The sequence below is a fragment of the Uranotaenia lowii genome, chromosome 3 (genome assembly GCF_029784155.1).
Source record: "Uranotaenia lowii strain MFRU-FL chromosome 3, ASM2978415v1, whole genome shotgun sequence".
In the NCBI taxonomy this organism is placed as follows: Eukaryota; Metazoa; Arthropoda; class Insecta; order Diptera; family Culicidae; genus Uranotaenia; species Uranotaenia lowii.
The window spans coordinates 247395535-247422464 of record NC_073693.1 but is presented as its reverse complement, the minus strand read 5'-3'; the positions used below and the strand labels follow the sequence as shown (position 1 = coordinate 247422464).

The 26930-nt window shown below is 33.4% G+C and overlaps 1 protein-coding gene across 5 annotated transcripts in view; it reads right to left on the bottom strand.

Annotated features, from left to right (window-relative positions):
• LOC129755947 (ras-specific guanine nucleotide-releasing factor 2-like) overlaps positions 1-26930 on the bottom strand; it is a 546013-nt gene that overhangs the window by 391161 nt on the left and 127922 nt on the right. For 3 of the 5 annotated variants that reach the window (XM_055752664.1, XM_055752665.1, XM_055752668.1), the window contains exons 8-12: positions 15583-15760; positions 14965-15393; positions 14770-14893; positions 3350-3693; positions 2812-3180 (exon numbers count right to left, since the gene is read on the bottom strand). In XM_055752664.1, coding sequence (XP_055608639.1) covers positions 2812-3180; positions 3350-3693; positions 14770-14893; positions 14965-15393; positions 15583-15760 — 1444 coding nt within the window. The remainder of the gene's footprint in view (positions 1-2811; positions 3181-3349; positions 3694-14769; positions 14894-14964; positions 15394-15582; positions 15761-26930) is intronic. The other 2 variants (XM_055752667.1, XM_055752666.1) reach the window with 2 other exon arrangements.

The following is a 26930-nucleotide window of genomic DNA, read 5'->3' as shown; positions in this document are numbered from 1 at the left end:
CGAATTTTGCCAAAACGTTCGCGAGCCAGGTTTTTGAATCTTTTCGATCATACACAACTCTCTTTTTTATTTCAATATTTGAATTGCTTTAAAATAACGAAATGAATTGTGGAATTACAGTTTTGGGTCAACTAATAAACTTTGCAGGTTAATAGAACAGTTAAGGTTTGGTGGACCACGATTCCCCACCATTTTTTAAAATTTAAAAAATATAGCTTTTTTTGAACAGCCAGAACTTGAAGAAATAATTCATAAAAAAGTTAAAAAAAATGCCTAAAGATACGACAGAAATGCAGAAAACTACACTATTTATTTTTTTCATTTTTTTATAATAGAGAAGTAACGAAGCATAGAAAAATGATTCCCCACTTTCTCATATTTAACAACCCTACGGTCTGGTCCGTCAGATGCAAACAACATTGTCACTTTCGTTCCAAATCTCTAGCGTTTTATTAAGGCAAAACGGCCAAGTTAAAGTAAATTTCGTTAACGGTTATTCTGGATGAACGCGATCGATCTCGATGTAATTAACGCGATATCATTTTAAAATTACTTTAAACTTTTAAAATTTATAAAAACCAATTCCTGTAGGGCCAATAGGCGTAACTAGTATTTGCTTTTTACAATAAAAAATCTCAAATTCCTCTTTCAAGTTTTAGTTTTTTTTGTTCAAAAATGAAGTATAAAAATGAATTACTGCCGCTCATAGCAAATCCGTCCCATTTGCATTTTTGTTGAATTGAGAAAAAAAGCATTGAAAAATTGTAAAAAAGTCCAACGGTAATTCGGCACTTGTATGCTTTTTTAATTAAAATAATCAACAGAATCTGTCACTGCTACGGCTAATGAAAGATTTTCGCTTTATAAGGATTATTTTTTTGTTTTGATTTTGTTGAAAATCATTTGCTGGGCCCTTAGGGCTGTGGGACCGACTTGCTATGATTTATGCCATATGGGACCGACTTGCGATAATTTGTTCAATGGGACAAAATTACTTGAGGTTTTTTTCAATGTAGGTACATCAGAACAAAGTAATGAAAACAAAGTTTTCTCTTGAAACTACAGATAAAACTAAAGTGTTTCCAGCGATAAACTGAAAAATGATGAAAACGCAAATGGGACGGACTTACTATGAGCGGCAGATTAATTGAAGATAATTTAATGAGCTTTGATTTTTGCTTAATCCTTAGATATGATTTGAACGCTGCTAATGTGATTCGATAAAAAATTAAAATTTCAAGTAATTTGCTATCACTTTCCTCTTGTATGTTTTTCAATAATGTCTAGATTTGTTTGGATTTGCCCTGTTTGTTTAAAAGTTTTCTTTAAATCGGCCAAAATTGTGGTAGAAAGTATGGTACGCTTAAGGTTATGGATCAGCGATTTTCTTAACCACTATTTTGATTTGGTTGGAAAAACGACTCATGAACATGAGGGCATTCAGATGGTAGGAATAGAATGAAATTAAAATAATCGCTTTTGTTTTTTTCCTTAAAACTGGACAAAATATTCGACCGAATATTCGTATAACCAAATAGATGCAAAGGTCAGTATTCTTTTTTCAGGGATTTTCGTCCTATTGGATGATTTATCCCATAACCCAATAAGGTCAATATTCGGTATTTGGCCGTTAATCGAATTCCACTATTCGGTGCATCTGTATTTATTTTTAAATAAGAGTTGATTTGATTTTCCGAATTTTCAAACGCGTGTTCCTCGTTTCGCGTTAAATGCTAGTCTCGCCCTTTTAAAATGTTAAGCATGATCTGTTCCAATTCGCTGTTTCGAAACTGCACTGCTCTCATCTGGGGTAGTACGATATTGCGCGAGCAACATTCTGGGTGAACAATAAATTATAGACGACTTTACGTTCCGTTGAGTAAAGCTTTCATAATTCAAAATAACTATGAACATAACACTCCTTTGAAAAATTGAAGAGTAGTTTCATTCAATAAGAATAAATAATCCCTGTGGGATATTCAATTCTGATGATTGTTCCATTTTAAAATAGTTACTCTGTGAAACTAACATATAAGAAAATGTCTTTAAACATTTTCTCTACGCCCATTTCATTCAACAAAATAATCATGATTGGTTTCTGGAAGATCAAAATTCGAAATTTGAAATTTTTTTAGTGAAATGTCCTTGATTATGACACGAATACTTCTAACGACAAATAGGACTATTCTGAAACCGTTCTCCAACGCCATAAATTAAGGGTTGAACTAAAGAAACTATAGTAAACAAAGAGGCGCAATCTGATCCCTTTCGAAATAATGTGCTTGCAACCCTGCTGTAGGTCTGCCTTTAAGACTGCTTGGACTGCTCGATTGGAATGACACTGACAGAAAATCCAAAAATTCCAATCGTGACATTTCGTCTCTTTGTTTGTTTGCCTCGTTAGGTTGAACGATGAAAAAATAAAAACTAAAATTTGGAAAACAACGACGTTTACTTCGATTTTCAAAACATACAATATTAGGTAAATTTGAAGCAAAAAAAAAAACAAATTATCCCGACTCTTTTAACAATCACCAAATTACTTTTTTTTGTTTCGATTATAGTCGTTTACCATTTTTACGGCATTCGCGACTTTATCAACGGTGCAATTGGCGGATCGTTATTGAAAAACTTATCCGGTACAACTGGGTTCGATTTTTGCTCTTGGGCTCGAACTCGCGGACATCGGCTCAGGAGATCAAATTACTGTTTTTTTTTTAGCACACCAGTTCCAAGATATTTTTCCCAAACTACGTTATAAATTTGGAAAAACCTTACTTAAAACTACACATGTATAATCAAGCCACTTACCAGATACGGAGCTGGCTCCCGACGTTCTTCGAGGCGAAGCTCGCCCATCCTGATACGGCAGCTCCAGGAAGTCCGTCTGATGGTCACAATCGCATGGCGGTTCAACCGGAGGATCGTAGAACACCGTTTTGAGCGCATTGAGCACAGTTTCACCGTCGGTAAAAACTCGATAGGTAAGCAGGAACGTATTTAGAAAATCAATCGATAGGAACCGCAGATCGGTCAGGCGCTGCAGCAATCTTTCCGGGGTGGCGTAACGCACCTGAGGTAGCTTGCAGGAGTTGAGCGTTCGCGAGAACCGAATGTCTACGTCGTCTTTGAACAGCCGTGGATCGGCCCGTAATGCTTGATGGCCTGCAAAGATTGATCCTTCAAGAATTTTCCAGAACCAAACATGGAGGGAGGGGGAAACATCCAATAATGTGAAAAACATAAAAAAAAGAAAGAGAGAACATCCATTGAAGAGTACAAAACACACATTACACCATCGAGTTGTGATATTTTTCAATTCTGAATCGCATTCAGAAATAAAAGTTACCTCCGGACGATCCACCGATGCCGGGCGAAAGCAACGAGTGCATGTGAATGTTGTCCAAACATTGCGATATGTCACTGATCCAGGCTTCCTTATCCTGTATCGTCGGGGCTACCAAATGGATGCTGTGCCGAGCGCCGGATTTTGTCTCGACAAATATTTTAAAGTCCCGGTTGCCAGCATTCACGGATTCCGTCACGCTCAGGGTGCTTCCTCGAGTCGATGCCGAGCATACGGAAGCGTCTTCATCTTCGTGCTGTACTTCGCTAGGATCCTCCACCAGAGTGGCATCCGCCAGCGGAATTTTGCCCACGTCTGGTAGCAGGTGGAGACGTCCTCCGGAGGTCCTAAATCAGACAAAAAAAATGTAAAATATGATTTATGAACGGTACATTATATATTAAGACTGAAGCTTGAATGAATTTATTAACAAATCCACAGGTTGTACACTAGACTAAGTCGATTCGGGTTCATTTTTAGTTTCTCAACCCCTGGGGTCTAAAAGGCTTCGTTTTGGTTTAAAACTCATCCATGATTTTTCGCAGAATTTTTACTTAACGTTCACATGAGTAAAATTGAACTTCGAGGTTTGTATGGGAAAATTGAATATTTGTACTGAGAAATCAACATATTTCTGTTGAATCGAGCCTTGTGGTTTTTGAGTCAATTTATAAATTCTTGGAAGAAAATTTTCCGCTGAACAACTTTGTCCAAGACTGCAACTTCCTATATTATTAGTCAAAATAGTTATCTGCTGTTTAACAGGAGAATGTGTTTCGGCATTGAAAAACAATTAATTCAATTGACATATCTGCTGGGTCCCTAGCGAAATATTACATGCAATACCTCGCTAGGCACGCAGCGGTGATGTCAAATGAATTTATTGATTTTCAATGCTGAAACATATACCTCTGTGAAAAAGGTAAGAACTGTTTTGCCTAGTAATATACGAAGTTCCAGTCTTGGACAAAGTTGATCAGCGACAAATTTCCTTTAGGGAATTTATAAGTTGGCTCGAAAACCATTTGCAGACTCGGTTCCATCGAAGAAACACGGCTTGTGCTATAGCTCAGTTGACAAGTCTGTTGTCTCCTGAGCAGATGTCTGCGAGTTCGAGCCCAAGAGTAAACATCGAACACAGTTGTACCGGATATGTTTTTCAATAACGATCCGCCAATTGTAACGTTGATAAAGTCGCGAATGCCATAATGATGGTAAAACGACTATAATCGAATCAAAAAAAATCGAGGAAACAAAAATGATGTTGATTTCTTAGTAAAAAATATTTAATTTTTTCATACAGAACTAGAAGTTTAAATTTACTCATGTGAACGTTGATTAAAAATTCTGCGAAAAAGCATGGATGAGTTTCAATTACTGAACATAAATAAATGAATGCAACCACTATAGAACGAGAGATGCAGCTGGAGTCTCGAATTGCAATTCAAAGAAGACTTAAACAACAGGGTGTTCAAAAAGTTCGAATACAAATTAAAATAACGATAATTGAAAATCAACGGAACAGAATTTTTTTTTTTACTCAAATGGAAAGACAATTTAATAATGGCCATTTACACCTCTTGTTTTTGAAAAAAATTACCTTAAACTAATTATATGAGCTCCAGCGGTTTGTTAAGTCCACCGTACGCGGCACGCTCCTCTATTGTTGAAATTTCGTTCCACATAAGAATGCTGACGATTTTTGTATAAAGTCAAAATAGGATTCCTGTATTTGTTTAATCTCGACAACATGTAAGATATAACTAATCAATCCAAGAAAGTTATTTTTTGAGGGGAAGGAACTTTTCATGTTGAGCCAAAATTTTCAAAAACCTGTTTTATTCTGTGTAAAATGGCCTATGAAAATAAACACTGCATTCAAAATTAGCCAACAAAACCATTAATTACCAATGTAAACTTTAAACAATTCAACATAAACACATATTTAATGATTTTCGTCTATTTATGATGTGGAATAGTTCTATCCTCTTTCACGTTGATGGGCTTTTTGATGAAAATCAGCTAGCACGTAGCTACTTTTTTTTTTAAATTTAAGAATTCTGTACTTGTTTATTCTCGACAACATCAATGGTTATGAAAATTGGACCAATGAAGACATATTAGGAGACCTCTAACTATTTATGTTGGTCAATAAATTGGATTTTTCATCTGTATCAGTACTTTTGCTGTAAAAAGGCTGATAAAAACGAACACTAAATGAAAATTAATTCTTCGACACCAGGAATAGTTTGTCTGATGATAGCACAAAATAACTCTGATAAAAGGTTAGATGAGGCTTTACCACACCATTTGGTTAAAAAGTGTATTCCAACTTATTGAACACCCTGTAACTTTCTGAAATTTGATATCTTAATTTGTTTTCAATATTTGAAATTTTAAATCTCTTTTCATGAGCTTCATAAATTCCTAAATTATTCAATTAATTATTATTATATTTGATACTAGCTGACCCGGTGTGCTTTGCTACACCTTTCAAAAACAAACGATATTTTCAAAAATTATTCAAGTTCTTATTGTTTTGTTGGCATTATTTTAAATCATATTATAACGTAATTTAAAATCAACCGCTATAAGATGAGAGCTGCAGTTGGAGTTTCGCATTGCAATACAAAGATGATTTAAGCTAATTTTCTTAATCTTGATCTATAAATTTGTGTTAAAGATCTGAGAATTTTAATCTGTTTCTTAAAGCTTCGCCCTGAAAAAGGAGGGTCTCAAATTAATCGTACGCAAACAATCTAACCTATAAAATAAGGTTGTTTTTGCTTGATATGTTCTGAATTTATGCTAAAAAACTGATAAACTTTACAACAAAATTTATATGGAGCCCCCTCCTTTCTTACCCTCTCTACACTGTAAAGCGTAAGGGTCTATAACAACTGTTGAAACATATCTCGTAACCAAGTACCTTTCCATGCCATATTTGCATATATTTGCATACATTGAGAACTTATGCTAACAAAATTGTATTGGGCTCACCTCCCTCCTCATATGTACCTACTCACTAAAAGGAGGATGGTGTGTCAGATAATCATAGAATCATACCAAAATGATTTTTCATGTTAAGTTTTGTCCATTTCTCAGATTTTGTAAAAAAAAAAAGTTAAAGCTTTCCTCTTCCCTTCCGATATTCCCAATTCTATTCTCTTAATGCCGGAAAGGAATTGTTTCAAATAGGAAAGTTTCTCGTATTGAAATACCATCCCATGCCAAATTTGGTTTTATTTGCGTAGTAAATTCATGAGTTATGCATAATCTTTAAAGAAATTACCATCCCCTCTTCCGTTCTTCCCATTGAATGAATGGGTGAGAAATTAATATTCATGAAAGTATTTTTCGTACTTAATAACTTTTGATGCCAAATTTGGTTTCATTTGCTCGGTTAATTCTCGAGTTATGCAAAAAATTTGTATCGAAGTCCCGTTCCTCCTTTATATCTTTCCGCTGAAAAGGGTGGGGCTTCAATTTATCATAGAAATATTTCTCATATCCAAATACTCTGCCAAATATGGTTCAATTTGCTCGATCAGCTCTCCAGTTATACTGAAAATTGTAAGGGAGACCTCTCCTCCTCCTTTTCATCTACCTATTTGAAGAAGTGAGGGATACTAAATATTCATAAAAGCATTTCTCGTACCCAAATATCGTTCCATATCAAATTTGATTCCATTTGCTGTTGTAGTTCTCGAGTTATGCAGTAAAAATTGTAAGAAACTGCTCTCCCTCTTTCCTTTCTCCCTGCTGGAAGAAGGAAGGGGTCTCAAACAATCAGTAGAACATATCACGTTCCCAAATACCCGCCCATGCCAAATTTAGTTCCATTTGCTCTATAAGATTTTAAGTGATGTAAAAATTTTAAGAGAGGCCCCCTCCCCACTTTATATCTCCTAACTGGAAAGAGGGAGGGGTCTCAAATAATCATTGGAATATTTTTCGTATCCAAATATCATCCCATGCCAAATTTGGTTCCAATCTTGATTAGTTTTCGAGATATATGAAAAATGATAATGTAGATCCCCTCCCCCCTTTCTATTACCGCACTGAGAGGAGGAAGGGATATCAAATATTGGTAGAAACATTCCTCGTACCCAAACACCACCACATGCCAAATTTGATACCATTTACATGATTAGTTCTCGAGTTATGCAGAAAATTGTCTTTTGTTTGGTAGGCCCCTCCCTCCCTGCATGAGAGAGGGAGGGGTCTCAAATCATATTAGGAACCTTCCCCGGCCTCCAATACCCCCACCTGCCAAGTGTCACGCAAATCGGTTCAGTAGTTTCCGGGTCTATAGGGAACAGACAGACAGACAGACAGAAATTCATTTTTATATATATAGATAAATTCATCACCCTCTCACTCTTCCTATGCGGGAGGGATCACGAACTATACCATAGAAATATCTTGAGAATCTGAAAAATGTCACATTCCACATTTGGCTCCATTTGGTTGACAAGAGTTTTCGAATTATGTCAAAAAAAATATGAAAAAAACCTGCCTCTTTCTTTCTGACTCGACCCTAAAAAAGAAGGGTATCAAATAATTCATACCCAAACAACCTATCTTATAGAATATGGACCAATTGCTTGATATGTTTTAGATTTAAGCCAAAAAATCTCCATATGTTCCTACTAACTGGAAGAAGGGTGATAAAGCATGAATCATCAGAAATCTGGACGCACTGTTTATTATACCATAGCGCTCCTAGTTGTCGGATCTGGAATTTTTTGACAGTACTTTGTTCGGAAATGTTTCCTCAATCAGTGCTGAAAATTTCATTACGATTTGTTTTGTTCCAAAAAAAGTTACACGTGATAGAAGCCGCGAGACGAAAATTTATTTTGGACACCCACGTTCAAAAACCCAATGTGGTCTGGTTAAAAAATCGCGAAATCTGATTTTGGGAGGCTTCCTGACCAAAAATTTTACAAAGCCACTGGTCGGGGTGATGTCCCCATCAAGTTCAATTTCGTTTTTGCCAATAAATTTGCAGAAAAGTGTTTGATCTGGCAAGATATTTGGAGCTGCGGCCGAAAAACCCCGGTTTTTTGTGAAAAACAAGACCACGGACTACGAAATGTACAAGGAGGAGTGCCTGAAAAATGTTTTTTTTTTCCTTATATTAGATCTCACAAAGAACCAGTAAAGTTTTCGCTAGATTTGGATAGCTGCCACTACAGCGAAGAGGTACTACAGTGGAATCGGGCCAACTGGTGGATTTTGTCGAAAAGGACGTCAACCCACCCAACTGCCCTCAATTCCACCCTATCGAAAAATTTTGGGCAATTGTTAATCAGAAGATGAAGAAGAATGGTACGACGACTCCGGATGTAACAGAGATGAAGAAATTGTGGAACAAAATGCCCGCTGAGGTCAGTGAATAGGGTGTCCAAACTTAGATGAGTGGTTCTCGACGAAAAGTACGAAATTTCATCAAAACAACATCGGAATAATTTTTATTATTCTTCCTTTAAAGTCCAGTAAAAACCCTACAATTTGAACACAAAACATTTTTATTTCGTTTACATAGCTCCGAGATAGACCCTTTTTAATGCGTCCAGATTTGTAGTGATTCATGCTTTATATCAAAATAATTTCGCATGTAAAATTTTTTCTATTTGATAATAAATTTTCAGGTTATGCAAAAAAAAATATGGAAGCCTCCCTCTCCCCTTCCTGTATCGTCAATCCTATGCTCTTATTACAAGAAAAGCATGGTTTCAACTTGTGAGAGAGACGCCTTTACCCTATCTATCTATCCATTGAATAGAGGAGTGAGTACTTAATATTAATAGAAATATTCTTGTGCTCAAATGCCCTTTGTTGCCCAATTAGGTTTTATTAGCACGATTGATTTTCAAGTTATGCTAAATTTGTATAGAAACCACTTTCCCCATTAACATATTTCTCCCCGCTAGAAAAAAGACGGCCCTCAATTTATTATACAATAGTTTCTCGTATTCAAATACTTTTCCTTGCCAAATTTGGTTCTATTTGCTCGATAAGTTCTCGAGTTATGTAAAAAAGTTGTATGGAAGTGAGATTTCTCAAATAACATTAGACACATTTCTCGTATTGAAATACGCTTACATGCCAATTTTGGTTCCATTAGCTTGATTAGTTCACGAGTAAAGGAAAAAATGTAATAAAGCCCCCTCCCCTGTTCCTATCCCCTCACTGGAGAAAAGGAGGGATCCCAAACCATCATAGAAACATTCATCTTACCGAAATACACTCCCGTGCCAGATTTTTGTTCATGTACATTTCGTTAACGTATTCTTACTAAGTATCGTTAAGTTTTCTTCAACTTTCAACTTTGCACAATTATACCATTTTACTCCTCTGATATTTATCCGACAAATTTCAAATTTAAATATTAACAATTATCTTCTATTATCTGACATGATTAAAATTGATTGATTGATTGAAACTTTTATATCCACCCCCCCCCCCTCCTCCCTGAGGGTCCAAAAAAGCAAGCGAGGTATTCAACTCTACATCCAAAATTTAAAATTCATAACCAAATTCTGATAAAAGAGTAAGATTATGTAAAAGTAACAATGTAGACCACAAACTAATTCCAAAACATCAAAAACCCACCCAAGTTCAATATTCTGCTACAGTATGTCAAAATTTTCTCGCTTGTTCATAGAAATTCAGGTCTGAATAGTAAATTTTAAAGTGAATTGAATCCATACCGGAGGTTCTGGATTCATATTCTCAAAACCACAATCGAATTTTTATATTTGTATTCAGTTTAGGATTCCTGATTTTCAGCACGAATAATCATAAGAAATATGAAAAAAGGCTGCTTTGGAGACATGGTTTAAATTAGCTTTTTAATTTCATATTAAATTTGAATCAAGTTTTTAATGCTTTTTAATTTTTTTTTAATAGGTTCCCGCATATAAAAAGATAAACATATTTATTTAATATTAAAATTTCAAATTCTTGAACCAATTGTATGGATCTGCCCCATAGTGGAATGGTTGTACTGACAGGTTAAAAAAGGGCTTTTTCATTTTTCTTGATGCTAATAAAATGGAAAAGAATTTCTCGGTTCGAAATAAATGCAGAAGAACTCCGCTTATCCGAGGTAATCAGATAAGTCAAACCTCGGGTTACACAAAATTCTAACTTTTAAAGCTTCAAAATGGCGATCCAAAATGGAAAATTAAGATTCATCATTTGAAAATCATATCCGAAATTCTGAACTGGAATAATGACTTGGCAATTTATTTTTTTTGTACATTTAAGAAATCGTATAGAAATTTGAAAACAGATACAACGTTGCAGTTTTGAATTCAGGTTAAGAGTCCAGATTCATAATGCAGATTCAAAATTTTTAAAAAATATTTAGCTTGTAAATAAGTTACACAATCAACAAAAAATTGTTGAGGAATTCAGGAGATCATTTCCAGAGAGATTCAATTTCCAGATTTAAATATAATTCAAATTTTGTATGTACACATTATTAAGCTTACAAATCACAAAAATAAAGTAGAAATTGAATTAATTTTCTAAGTTTTGTTTTAGGAAAAAAAAACCCTAATTTTATAAAAAAAAAATCATCCATAATACCTGATCTTCCCCTAATAAATCGGAATAAAACTTAAACTACTTAAACTGTATAAACTTATTTATTTTTTTGATCATCATGTAGTTTAAGGTTATTTAATTCCTCATAATTTACTACAATTTGCGCTGCTAGGTATAATTAAAGGTCATTCTCTGATTTGTGTTTTGGTCAAATAACAATTGTTATTGTTATTAATATTGCTGTATTTTTTTAAAGTCACAATTTTGCACTGTGCAGATTTGATCAAAAATATGTTCAACTCTTACTTTTATTTTTGAAAATTTATTTTAACATTATCCATGGCTAAAATCTTTCAATTTGCAAAAGACATGTTTGATTTGAGCAAAGTATAATTTTTTTCAAAATAAATTGAAGGCTCTCCAAAAAAAAACTAATAATATAACAAATCAAAAGAGATTGATCCACCGCACTCTTAAAAAATTCTAAGATTTTAACGATCGATGAGGTTTCATTGAAAATAAATTGGCTCGCCTTTTAGGTTCAGGATCAGTTTTCTAAAATTACGATTTAATAGAAAAACTATTAATGTACGATTTAATAGAAAAACTATTAAGTATGTACTTAAAAAAATCATAAAGTCAAATTCTGATTTTTTTATTCGTGCATTGTTGGACAAAACTCATAAATAAAAAGCAGTCACCAAACCTAAATTTAATAAAAAATTAAAAACTTTGAGTTTAAAGAAGACATTTTGCTTGACATGATTGTACGTTCCTGAAAACTTCCGTGTGCTAATTTTTATTTCAATCTAGCTTACAATAACATAAATATTTGAAAAACAGTGTAAAGTTTTTGTGGACGACCTCTTTTGTCGAACCCTTACTTAAAATTTGATACCTGAAATCAATTTCTCGTCCCTCAAAACTTCCGTTTGCCGAAATTCATTTCAATATAATTTATTATAACACCAAAACAGTATTTGATTTGTAACGACGACCCCCTTCAAAAGGAGTAATCCAAAAATCTAAAAACAGTTTTGATCCTTACTAGTCCTAATAAGCGCTCGAGCCAAATATGGCTGAGCCTATTTAAGACAAACATTTAAACGAACAAACAAACGGAAATCACTTTTTATCTATATGGGTCATTCCCATTAAAATGCATCGACCCTCTCTGATTTAGTCCTGAATCAGTAGGATGACTTATTGTAATGAATCCAAAAAAACTTGTTTTTTCCCAATTAAGCAATTTTTTTGTGAATATCTCGAAAACCGTAGAAGCTACATATGAGGTTAGACTAGGGATACTATTTGTACTCTTTTTCGATCGAGAAATGGGTATACTCTTCTTTTAGTGAAAATTCACAAAATGTACTCTTTTTTTTTTGTTGAGAGACTTTTTAACATTATAGAAAACTTAATTTTTTCAGCTATTTTTATTCAGCTACATCTTACGCAAGCTCCTTCAATATTGTTAACACGCGAAATTACCACGCTACGCTGTGAAAGCAAATTCGCTAACAGTTCTTATTTTTTCATATCATTATAAACATTTCCAACGCGTAATATCGAATCCCTGATAAACTCTTCATTACTGTCGAGGTCATAAGTTCGTTCTAGAAGTAGGAATATTCGATTTAGTGAGGTAAATAAAATAGATAAAAACGTTCCATAAGCTTAACATCCTGTTCCTTCACCTTTCCGAAAGTTTTTCAGTCCATGATCTTTTTAAGAAAGACTTTAAATACAAATTTAATAAATGCTGAATCAGAGACAGCAAAGCATCTTGGTTGCAAATATATGACAAGAAATATCATTTCAATATGACCTACGCGTGTGCCACCAGGTACGCGTATTTTTGTTCCTAATTTCTATAAAAGCCCAAGCAGCATGTATCATCATGACAAAAACATGAAAATATTTACAACGATGAATTCAATTAGCCTCATAAGAAAGAAAAATAATCAGATTGATGGAATTTAGAAACTTAGATTTTAAAAATTTTGAAAATTGTAATTTTTTACTTCACGCTACAAAAAACTTAATGTTATCTAGACACACTTGCAAGACTTCCGTAATTGTAATGAATGCTTATTTTGTCGCACACATTGTGTGGATATCCGAAAAATTAACGTAAATTAGAGGGAAAATTTTAAACATTCTGTAAAAATAGACATAAAAGATAGCTTTGCGAGTATATTTCATTTAGAACAGGCATTACTTGGTATTTTTTCATATATGTTGGGAAGAAAGTGATGAAAGTTTTTAGTAAACATTGAAGAACCAACTGTATTCGAAATTTTTTTTAATATAAAATGAAAAATGATAAAAAAGGAATAGGGGCCAGTCTTGCAAATAGCGGCAGTAAAGTTGTCTTTAATAATAACTATTCTTGAAATACAGCATTTTAACATGTATTGTGAGGTTTATCGTCAAACACTATTAACTCTTCGTATTTTTCAACTAGAAATATTGATTCCCTGACTTTTCACTATTCAATAGTTCAAAAATATTTAAAAAGAATATTCATAGTTGTAATGTAAGCCAAATACCTTCCAACAAATAAAATTTATTTGAATAGTTTAAAATATCTCGGTTTTTGATGTTGTTATTGTGATGTTATATGATGATACGTTTATTTAAAGAGGATATCTGTTTTCATGATTATATTATGTTTATCCTTACAAATGAATCTCAATGTACTCTTGTTGGCTTGTTTTGACCCTTGTTTTGAAGTTCTGAAGTTATTTCGGTTTCTGAGATATTCACAAAAATTGCTGGCTTCGGGGAACAAGCCAATATTTTTTATAATGAGGAGGCTCCTATTCGGAAGGGGTTGGTTCGATTCACTCAAAACTTTGGATTGCTCTCATTTACATCAATAAGTCATCCTAATGATTCAGGGCCAAATCGAAGAGAATGCATTTGCAAAGGCACAAAAGGTGATTAAATTCTCATCCCTTACAGTTTTTATTTTGCTTTTGGATTGTTGAAGTATTCGATAATTTCATCAAAATCGTGATGAAATACTTAAAAATTTCAGGTTTTTCAGGAAAATCAAAGGCGTGAAAGAGAGAGGGTAGAGGGGTCCGGTCAAAGTTCAGAGCCAAATAGAACTATTTGAACCAATGAAACGTGATTCTAAGATAACATAGAAGTTACTATGATATGAGACGCTTATCTCTCAGATTGCAATGCACAATGTTTTCATGATAAATCACTCTTATTTGCCTGGCCAGGACAATTTTGGTATGCTTAGAAATTAAGGTGGTTGGATTCATGAGAAACACCACCCTAAACCAGAATTATGTCACGATTTCAACTACAACTGACATCTCTGATAATGACAGTACGACGTGATCAAACAAATATTATATTGAGTTATTCCACAATAGATCAAATAAATTGGTTACGGTGGATTTGCTCATACAGAAAACAAAAAATTAAAGTTATTTGGAATTTAAAATCTGATGTTGAATAAGTTTCGATTACAATGTTTTTCATTTTAAACTTTATGAAAAAAAAACCTGATTACTAATTTCAATTTTATTTTATTTACAAATTTTATCAATTTTAAACCGTGTTATCACTACATTATATAATTTGAATTTATTTTTTCAATTTTATTCATAAGAATAATAATAATAGAATGTTCAACCAGAGATCAAGTTTTAAAAAATCAGATCTTAGTCAAAACTAAACAACTGTCAGCAAAAACAGCAACATGACTTTCCATCCGTATTATATATCAAATAATCCTGTAAATTATGTTCTGAGTTCATATATCATTGTTGCAAGGAATCCATTCAAAAGCAGCTTAAAGCCGTTGGACTCACGTTTTCATCGAAGAAAAAAGCTCTCACCTTGTTGCTATAATCATGTGGTTCGAGAAGAGGAAGCACTGTCGCACCGCATCGCGTTCGCTTTTGAACGAAGCCAGCCGGCTTCGGATTCGTCCTCGTCCGGGTGGAACTTGCACCAAACTTCCTGCGAAATGAGAGGAGAAACAAGCTCTAAATGCTTTGCCATAAAAGTTTTCCCCCACAAATAAAGCTCACCCTGTCGCACGAAGACCTGATTGACGTCCAGTAGAATGTCGCACCCCTCGACGATCATGCGCTCTACGGCAAGATTTTTCCGAAGATTTTCCGTCTCCGAAACTTCGTCGTGCATTTGGCGCGAAAGGTCCTCCAGCTGTTGGCGCGCATTTTGCAGACTCTTCCGCTCCACGTGGTCGTGAGGAGTGTGGGCCAACAGCTCGTGCAGGGTGATGATATACCGGGGAATCTGATGCATCGGGTAGGTCAGGAACGTCTCGATGCTTCGGCCCTGACAGGTCGGTTTTGCTTCCAGCCGCTTCAGGACCGTCGCAAAGTTCGGATTGCTTTTGCACTCGGTCAGCACCTGCAGGCTGTAGTGATGATTTCGGACATACTCCTGGTAGATGCTCAGCATGGGCAGCAGCATGTCGAACAGATCACCTAGAAATGTAGTTAGAAATTAAAGCTAATTTTATTTGATTGAGAGGTATGCGATGAGATGACGAAACACTTCCGGTCCGGCCGGCAGAAGGATCTCTACAAGATCTTCCACAAGGAACAGGATCGCTAGCTAATAGTGAGGAGGAGTGACACTGAGAGTGACAAGACACCTTGACGAGCTGTCTGTGGTCTTACCAAGCACTAACGTTGGCCAGGACTCGAGCCGGGAGGTGAGACCCTTGAGGAAGATCTGGTGCAGAAACAGGACCGTTTCCGAGTTGAGAAATATCGAGTTGACGTCCTCGTGGGAGCAGGGCGGCCGTTTGGAGCTGGCGGCCATCTTGAACGGACGCAGGAAGCATGCTACTAGAACCTTTGAAGGAAGAATAATATATTATTTTAAAGTATAAGATTCTGTGAAAACTATTATTACAAGATCAAAGTTATAAGCCTTTATACGGAGGATGCAGTATAAATGTACAAAAAATTTTTTATTTTTCACAATTAAACTCATAATCAAATAAAGGAATAATCAGAATTTTGTTTATTTGTAGCCGATTTTAACCAGCTTGAGCATTCGCCCATCACCCATAACCTAAACCAAATAATTTTTTGTCTATCAAAAACCAGAGGAGGAGAAATTAACTTCGAACACGGTGTCTCTGATGGAACCATTTTATTTATGGAAAATTAGCTTCGTTAATATCGCAAACAGAGTTTTTATTTTTTCATTTAAAAAAACTCCATTTCACTAATTGTACAAATACCAAAAATAACTTTCTACCAACTTAGTTATTGATTGTTGAGTGCTTAAATGTTCAGGATGGTTTCTTTACATTAAAAATCAATCTTTTACATAAACTTTATCAGGGTGAACTGAAGTAAAGAGCATTTATGGGGTTTCATTATTCAGGAGTCCAGAACAAATATAAAATTCTTTTTTGTCATTAAGATTTTTCCAAAAATCGCAAAGGGGGAAATAAACATAGTTTAAGGCAGGGGTGAGCAACATAAATAACACTGATCCGTATTTTTAAATAACTTTATTTCCTAATGCTGACTAGGGTAAGTGAGCCCTATTTTGGCATGGTCCTTTTCTTGGCATGCCAACATGTCATTTCATGTTTTTTCAGGTCCAAATTGAGCTAAACAAATTTGAATATATTTTCATTGCGAATAGAATAATTTGTTTCAAATCTGTACATACCGAATTTTATGATTGTTTGTACTTTATTAAAGTAGTTAGTTTTTTTCGATCTGCGTCCGAGGCAATTATGTCGGAAATCACCGTATGAAAATCAGATGAACTCTCCTTTCTAGTGCAACTGTTAAATTCACATGCGATTTCAAACGCGGACATTCATTCGAAAAATTTGCAATAAATACTCATACCTACACTCAGAAAAATACTATTAGGTATGTATGCCATAAGATTCTCTTATGACGCGAATGAATTCTGAAGATGAACACCTAATCCAATGAGAGTTTGTAGCTTTTCATAAGAGGCTCTTATGGAAACAGAAAGTCAATTCTAATTAGAATAATTAACGATATTTGAAATTGAAAACCTTCACTTTATTGTTTTCCCAATTTCTTTTAATAAAATAATGAAGTAGTCATCAGCAGCACAGCAACACCCCGGTTCCAACGAAGTTTTTTTGGCCGCATCCGATTCTTCGAACTTGCGTTTTTTCCTGTCAGCATACTGAAAAGTAAACAAAAAAAATATTTTAGTTTACTAATATATTAAGCGTTCACATCAAAAACATTTCAAACTTACCAATCAGAAAGATCAAAATGCTAAAGAAACCGAATTACCAACAATAGCGAGTGCTTCGTACCGTTAGACAAAAAAAAATATGATGGAATGAATGAATGTGTTCATTATATTTTCACAATGCCATTTCTCCTATTTTTCATAAGACATTCATATGAAAACTGAAGGAATTTCATAAGACTCTTATGAAATACAATTTTACACTCTAAAAAGCGGTTCATAAGACGCATCTTATGAAAATTATAATAAGAATTTGCCTGAGTGTACAGTTAAACTCGGCAAAAAATCGAAAAATACTAGAAAGATAAAAGAATGAATATTCATTTAAAACTACGCTCAAATGTTTTCATACTAATTGAGTTGTATGATAAGACCGTTTCTATCAACTTAAGCTTCGAAATAAGTTGGAGAATATAAGTGATTCGACTAACTAAAAGTCATATCCAAGCATTGAAAATGCAGAAATTGCTATTTGGGAACCATGAATCGAAGGTACATTGGTATGCGTGTGAACAGCATTTGCATTGCAGTCTGCCGAGCAAATGCCACGTGGTCTCCTACAGAACACATTGGTTCGGAATAAAAAAAATTAAGTGAAATTAAGCAACTCACAAGACATAAGATGATTTTCTTATCCAAAAACTGTTAGATCGATGGCAATTTTTGACTTCAGTATATAAAATACATAATTAATTAGGTTTTGGAATCGTTTTCTATCGCTTGGAAACCATACACTCAGATTTGATTTTTTGGATTTTTGTTCTAATTTTTTTTCTGGAAACAGAAGTTGAAAGTTCAGGAAAATATCGTTTTTTCCGATTATTCCATAAAATATTAGATGTGAGTCGAATAAAATTTTTTTTTAGCGAAGTCTACATTCTAACATCTATTTGGCGTGTCAAACCACTGCGCAACGCCCCGGACATTCGAGTTGGCTTTTGCTAGAAGCTCATAATCTCAGCTAACAAATTCAAAAGGGCAAAATTTCAAAATACCATTCAAGGAATTTTTCAATTTCTTTCTTTATGAAGGCAAACTCCAAAATATGAAGATAGTTGTTTGGTAGTGAAAATAACCCTATGTGTTGTAATAGCAAGTCTCCTAGAGTATTTTACTGTCAACTTATGGTTTATAAAAACTAAAAAGGAATAATTTAAACAATGATTTATAAATGACAACACATCATGATGCACAGAACCATAGAAAGGTCGTAAATGAATCTGTCGTTAAGCTTAGCATTCCAGAATTTGTCCAGTTAGCATTCAAGTCAGGAAATTCTCGGAAATAAAACTGAAAAAATCTAAGAAATTTTTTTCAAAATTTGAAAAAATCTAATCGATGAGAAAAGTTCAAAAAAAGAAATTTAAATTCAACGTTACAATACCACAACATTCACGTTCAAGTCGTTTTTTTTTAATAATTCTTTTATTTGACACGGCTTAAACCTTTCAATATTACTCCCGTTCAAATTGTATTTCATTTTTATTTTGATGAAACTGTTTCAAAAAACTTCGCAAAAATGATGAACTTTTAAATCTCTTTAAAAAATTTTGAGGAATGTGAATCAATCGGGGCCAGATACGGATATTTTACCTCAATATTCTTTCAGCTGGACCACACCAACTTTTTTTTTAAACTCTACGTTGAAAACCCGGGCTAGTCTAGATAAGCCCATGCCATCTGAAATACTCTACCTAGATTGATTGGCTTTATTTAGATTTTATCAGTCCTTCATAAGTAACTAACTGTATACATATTGGAGAAATTTTTTGAAGTGTTTAGATTAAAAAGTTAGCTTACAAAATATGTTAGTTTAGATTTCATCGAGGGGATTTAATGTTCATAAAAAAGAGAAAGTTCAAACCACTCGCGGACATAATTCGTTTCTGAATCGGTCCCCCTGATGAAGGTTTGGTTGTCATTCATAAACAAATGATTCTTGTTCATACACAAATATTCTGAAACAACCTGAGGTGTTTATAATCATCACTTTGTTTAAATGAGTAAAAAGTTTAAAGTTTTAAAAAAATAAAAAAATGCGGAAATTCTGGACTTCCGACTTTGCGAAATGAAAGTTTATTTTGTGCTTCCCTTCCAACCACATTTCATCAATGTTTTCAAAAGCCTTTTTGTTGTATGAGTGAAGTCCGGTGTTCCATCGTCGCATAGAACTTTACGCTCAGCTGACGTCATTCTGTCATCTGTCATCATTCTGTCTGTCAGTGGCCTTATATTCAGAAAAGCCAACGGTTCTGTTAACTGTCAGTTGAGCATTGTTGGTGAAGATCTATTGCACATTGCAAGAATCGGATCATCGAAATGACAAACAATTGGTACGGCGGCCAAGTAATTGGAGCACCGCAGTGAGTACTTTGCATGCGTTTTGCTCACATTAATGATAGTTCCATAGAGAAAACATATTTTTGTTGAACTCTAAGCAAGTTAGCAAGTAAATTCTTCAAAGGATGCTCTATGGTGCACTCAACAGGAAGGTTGGAATGTTGAAAAAAAAGGGTAAACCATGCCTTAGGTGCCAAGCTCGGGTGCATTTACCCTAATCGTTATAAAGCCCCATTTTAAAAATTCATGAATTATCTGTTTGAAATCTTTAAAGAGAAATTGAATACCGGTTCCAGTTCAAATCAGACAATCCGGACAGCCGAAATCAATTAATTTTAGATTTTTTAATGGTTATTTGTGAATAGTTAATTTTTTTTCATTAATTTGAACTTCTTTGCAATCATTCGTTCTTCTAAGAAGAGACATCATTTGCTTTTTTATCAAAACGCAAATTTTTGAAAGCTTTTCACTACTCATAAAAGTCGAGTGTAACATTTGAAAGTCTAGCGATAACTTATAGTTAACAAAACATTTCTTTTGGAAATCGCTGTTTTCTTTGCATTTGACGTTGAATTGTTGTCATAAATTGTTGATTTAAATTTCTTTTTTCTGCGAATATTTTCAAAGTTTTTTCTACAACTTAAATTTGTCCTCGAAGTTTTGATTTTTTTCCTACATCTGGTGCATAAAGTCCATAAGAGCTTAATGCATTGGGATGTTGTGCAAAGTTTGAAATTTCCATAATTTTAAAGATTTTTGAGGAAAAGAAAATGGACCATTTGTTTTTCGGATTAACACGGATGTGCACATCTTGTTTTGACGAGACTAGAAAAAAATTGAATGGGGCGAAGAAATTACCATGGAAGAAAAAAGTTGTGATTTGAAGAAGTTGTTTTTAAAAGAAAAGAATGGCAAAGATTTACAGCTAACGAGTCAATTTCCAAATCTCGTTGATTTTATACTGAAAACAACTTCTTTGTTTTTCTCCCACGGTAGATTTTATTTTTGACACATAGTGACTGTTTCTTGTCTCCGCAAGATCTTTCGAACCGAATATTGCCCATCCGCGTACACAAGAAAACCAAATTCCATACATTTTTACCCAAAACCTCTTGACTAATAATCTTGTTTACAGTTTTGATTATTTTTTCTTGAAATTCTTTGCAGGATCCAAGGATTTTCTTAATTTTATTAAAATACCACTGATTTTTTATCAATATTTCCGTGCAAATAAAACAAGCCAGTTTTGGTCAAATTTCATGAAATAAAAAAATCTATATATATAAAAAGCAATTTCTGTATGTTTGTTTGTTTGTTTGTTTGTTTGTTTGTTTGTTTGTTTGTTTGTTTGTCCTCTATAGACTCAGCCGTCTTAAGAGCTAGAAAGGTGAAATTTGGCATGGGTGCTCATTAGGACCAGGAATGATGAAAAATGTTTTCAGATTTTCGGATGACCCCTTCTGAAGGGGGTCGTCCATACAAGACAAATATTGTTTTCGCGATATTGACGTTATTTTTCGTCGGATTATGACAAAATTTGCACATAGAGGTTTTGAGACATGGGGAATTGATTCCAGGTATTGAATTTTGTGTCAGGGGTCGGCAAAAGGGGTCGTCCATATTGACTGTTTATTGTTTTTACGATATTGGCGTTATTATACATCAGATTGAGATGAAACTTTGCATATAGTAGTTTTGAATGACGACCAATCAATTCGAGATGCTAAATGCGGAGTCAGGGGTCGTCCAAAGGGATCGTCCATATTAACTTTCAATATCTTAGCAATAGCGACGTTTTCATACATCGGATTGGGATGAAAATTTACACATAGGAGTTATTAGGGACAAACAATAGATTTCACTTATCCAAAATAAAATCAGGGGTCGGCCAAAGGGGTTGTCCATATTAACAATTCACTGTTAAAGCGATATTGTAGTTATTATACAACAGATTCAGATGAAAATTGGCCTACGAGAGTTTTGAGGGACGGGTAATCGATTTCAGGTATTAAATTCAGTGTAAGGGGTCGGCAAAGGGGGTCGTCCATATTAACCTTTCCATATTTTTGCAATATCGTCGTTATTTTACATACTATTCGGATGAAAATTTGCACACGGTAGTTTTCAGGGACGGGCAATCGATTTCAGATGTCAAATGTTTTGCCAGGGGTCGACGAAAGGGGTCGTCCACAATAATTAAATTTCCAATGTTTTTAGCAATATTGACGTTATTATGCAATTGATTGCTTAGGAAATTAGCACACGGGAGTTTTGAGGGAAGGGTTATCGATTTTAGATATCAAAGATTGTATAAGAGGTTACCAAAAGGGGTTTACTTTTTTGGCAATAATTGCGTTGTTATGCAACGATCGAGTCGAAATTTATTCACGGGGGTTTTCGCCACGGTCAATTGATTCATGATTTCAAATTAAGTAGCAGACGTCAGAAAAGTGATCGTCTAATATTTTTGCGATTATTACTTAAAAATGCATTCGGCAATGCGTCTGGAAAATGCTTGGCACTTGACTTTCATACAAACTGTTCATAACATATTCCAAATTTGAAGCGAAACGGAGTTCGTATGGGATCAGCTAGTCCTTAATAAATAGTTATCTTTTGAACATATGTATTTACCACGCGTGACATGACATTATTTTGGCATGAGGTTTAAAAAACAATCACTTTGCCTATGGCCTAAGTGGTGCTCGTGCTCATTTGTAGCTTTAAAGTTGGCATTCCAGATTGTCCGGTTTATTTCCGGATATTCAAGAAAAATCTAATTGGGCTTGAATCTCCGAAATTTTTGGAAACCTGTCTGAATTTTGTCCACATTTATTCACATAAGTCAAAAAATTTAGCTAAATGCATATTAAGTTATGATTAATATTTATGTTTAGATGAATTTAAGAAGTATTTTTTTCAATATGAATTTAACTTTCAAGTAATTTTCTTAATTTTTCTCTGTATTTATTTAAGACTTACCTGGGTATTGCTTTGCTCTTAGATTGAAAAATTTGAAATAAAATGCCCGAAACGTGCCCAGAAAGAATCTGAAATGCATATTTTATAGCTTTTCGACATTTTCTTTACTTTTCCGATTAGATCTCATGAATTTTGAAATTAAAAAAAAAACACAATAAATGATTTAAATACTTGAAATGAGGTCAACTGTATTTTATTGAAATAAACAATTTTTGGCAGTTAAAAGTCAAGAAATAGAATTCATTTTGAGAAAAGCTTCGTGGGCCGCACATAAGTATGCCAAGCGTCGCATGCCTGCGGCACAGTGGTGCAAATCCTCTAAAAGCTGAAAAAAGTCCATTTTTCTAGTCACCGACAAAAAAAATGTGTTGGAATCAAATCTTCAATATTCAAGGAACGTTATGTTATGTTGTTGTCTTGGTACAATCAGTGCTGATAAGTTTTAATAGATTTTTTAAATGTAATAATAATCACTCTGTTTGCGAAACAACGACTCTTCTCTCTCTCTTTGTATCACTTTGATGTCTACTACAAAGTTGGTGCCAGGAAAATTTCATATGAGATCATGTTATTGCCATATAGAGTAGGATTAACGCTAAAATATATGTTCAAAACCAATAATCCACATTCCTCGAGAACTCGAGTACTTTTAACATCTGCGAAAAATGTTATACACTCAGAAAAATACTATTATGTATGCCATAAGATTCTCTTATGAAGTGGCGCCATAAGAAAAATTAATGAAATTCATAAGATTGTCTTATGACGCGAATGAATTCTGAAGATGAACGCTACTTCAATGAGAGGTTGTTGCTTTTCATAAGAGATTCTTATGGAAATAGTAAATCACTTTCTAATAAGAAAAATTCTAGATATTTCATGCTGAAAACATTAACTTTATTGTTTGCCAAATTTGTTAAAAATTGAATCCTTCATGGTCACCATCAGCAGCGCATCAACAGACGGCTCCATCAAATTTATTTTTTCTGCATCCTAATCTTCGACCTTTTGTTTTTTGGCGATCAGCTTGCTGAAAAGTAAACAAATAATGTATTTTAGTTTACTAATATATTAACCGATCACACCAAACACATCAAATCGAACTTACCATTCCGGAGATAACAATAACATTTAACATTGAAGGGAAACTATAATAACTATGAACTGGCGATTGATTGGTACTGTTAGATGATGAAAAAAAAACTGATGCCAGGAATGAATGTGTTCATTATTTTTTCACAAAGCCGTTTCTTCTATTTTTCATAAGAACATCGTGTTTAAATTGAAAGAATTTCATAAGACTCTTATGAAACATTATTTTACACTAAAAAAAGCGGTTCATAAGATGCATCTTATGAAAATTATAATAAAAATTTGCCTGAGTGTAGAAGATTTCTGTTCGTTTCTTTACCCCATTCTGTAAAATACGGGAGTTTCAACGATATTTTTGAAAAGTTAAAAAACCAAATTTAATTTTAATTTTTTTTGAACCAAACATTAAATCGTTTTGCAGGATTTTAGAATTTTTTTAAATGAAATAAAACCTTTTTCTCAAACTTTCCTCTGTGATGTCAGTAATATTTGTAATGATATGATTTCATTTCTTTCAAACTGTAGAATTTAGCATCTGTTTTAGCATCGTTTTGAACATCGTTTATCGTTAACTTTATCAAAATATTATTCTTCAATTCAATTAAGTATAATAAACAAACTCAGAATCAGATTTTTATTTCATGAAAACTTGACAGTTCATCAGCTATCAATGATTGATTTCACTGAAAATTCCACTCAACCTAATTTTAAAACTAATAAACATCGGATACCCAAAACTAGAGTTGATTTACAAAACCTAACAAAAGAAGCCAAGATTTACCGAATTTTCAAAACATACGCTCCCAAATGATGTTTCCTTGAGTAACCTACTGAAATCACAAGAATAAGTTTTTTTAATGGTGAGATGTCTTTCTTGAAAGTTTTTTTTAATGTTAAAAAAAGTTATTTTAAATATTCATATTTTGATTTAATATCAAAGTAAGTTTACCAAATTTTTCGTTAAAATTTTAATTTTTTGTAATATTTATTTAATTTATCGTTACTTAAATTTATCGATAAAAAGTGATGTCATCGCAATTTCATCCCATACCCCTGCAGAACAAATATTTTTTAAGCGATGCTTCTAATAAATTCTACCCGTTCATTTTCACCATATTTAATTTCTTCTTACTTTCTATCAGTCTATAAAATTACAAAGTCTCAAGATTTTCTTACTAAAAATTACATCACTTTTCACCGATAAGGCCAATAAACTAAGTAACAAACAAAGATGAAGGTTATTGATCTCTTCATGAAGTTAATTTTTTTTTAATATTTTTTAAAAGTGTGTGTTTGTTTTTCAATCCTGAATTTGTGTGTTTAACACTAGAATGACCGGCCAATTGAATCTACCTATACGGACCGTGACTAGTCACAATGACTGTTGAAGGGGATTTTTTTTCATAACACTTTCTTTTTTCTTCTGATATTGATCAATAACTCATTCGAGAAGGTTTTTGTTTTTTGTTTTTCATTTTTGCATAAACGACGATTGAGTGTATGTCATAAATTGAATATTTAAATAATGAAAAAAAACTCAAGCAAATTATCAATCTTTGTAGAATATTATGTAAAATGACTTTGGGTGTTGACCGTGGGTGCCCGGTTTCACCTCAATTCTGTCGAAGTAGACAATTTCTAACACATTTCACTGAAGTTTTTCAATATTATGATAAAAAACTATATTTGATGTATCGTAGGTTCGAAAGCATAGTTTTTCTATAAGCAGAGTAATTTACCATGGGTGCACGGATTCACCGCTTTTAATCTAAAATTAACTTTGTTGGATGCTAAAGGAAAAAAGTAACTGCTTCTGTAAATTCAAAAGAAAATTTGTGTTCTTTATAAGGTTCTTTACTGTGGATGCACGGATTCATCCCATAATCATCAAAGATTGGGCTTTTTGAATATTTTTGAAAAAAGTATTTAAAACAATCTTCACTCTACCAAACTCGAAACAATGGCTTAACATGAATTAAAAAAAATCGACTTTAATTTTTTGCTTCGCTCATTCATTTTTGAAAAAATTGTCTATCGTATCTAAAAATAATTCATTGTACAGCCTTAGAGTGAAATATTTGTCTCAACTTAGGATCTTATAAAATTAATCATAAAAAAACAATCGGCTATGATTTGTTAAATTTTAAAAAAATGCAAAAATTTTGGAGAGTGGGGATACTTGATCCCCTTTTCTTATTTTCATCATATCTTTTTCTGACAGCGTGTAACTTCAAATTTTTATGCTCCAAAAATTATAACGATACTTGAACCCGTAGATGAACTAGAAGCACTTTCGTAGGAGTAAAAAAATTGAGATATTTTTGAAGTTAAGGGAGACTTGATACTCTATTAAAGAAGACTTGATCTTTTATTCAGGAAGCCCTAATCCTTGGAAAAAATCAAACAAAACCCCAAGATAGAATGTTAATTGACTATTTTGGTCATGTTTGTTCTCATTTCACAATCTATAATTGTCAGAAAAAAAAATTCTATAACTTATTCTCAACCCTTATGACATTGCATACTTAAGGGCGCAATTTTCTATAAACAAGAGAAAATCATTTATTTTAGCTCTTACCTTCAGATAATTGATGGATGAATATAAGCTATTGGATAAATATTAGTAATCTCGTAATCAGCAATGACCACGATCCATTGAGAAGAAGAATATACCGGGATCATTTGTACCCATATATTAGGCATCAATTGTACCCATAATCAACATTTTAGAAAACTTTTTCTGAAAAAAGTTGAGATTTTACCATCGCTTTGAAAGTATTGTGTATTGATGTTCATATTACACTCAAAAGATTGATATGATGGAATATATATTTTTGTTATAGTTTTTCCATGTTAGGAACATTTTAAAGTGATGAAAAAAGATCTTCAAGTCACATTTTGTGAAATTTTTCAAACAAAGTTCAATAACCCAAAAACTTATTTTGTTAAAATTTTTTGAGCTTCAACCATTGCTGTTTTGTTCCATTTGGCACATTTTTCTAGAACATTTGATCTTTGTACCACATTCCAGTTTCGAAATATAGCTAAGGAATCAAGTATCCTCATTCTCCCCTACTGTTAGTGAAGTGACCGTAACTTCTCCAATTTTTAACCGATAATAACCACTTGAAATCTTTGTTTTGAATTCACATTTAAGGCCAATAAAAGATCTTTTTTTTTTAAATTTTACCATCGAGTCAAAAACTTTCGCCAAAATAAAATTTTCTCTTAAAAAAATGCGTTTTTATAACTTTTTCTTTCATAATTTACTAATATCAACAATACTGTTGATGATGCTTAAAAATGGGATTCAAATGATCGATAGAAATTTTTCACCTTTAATATGTAAAAA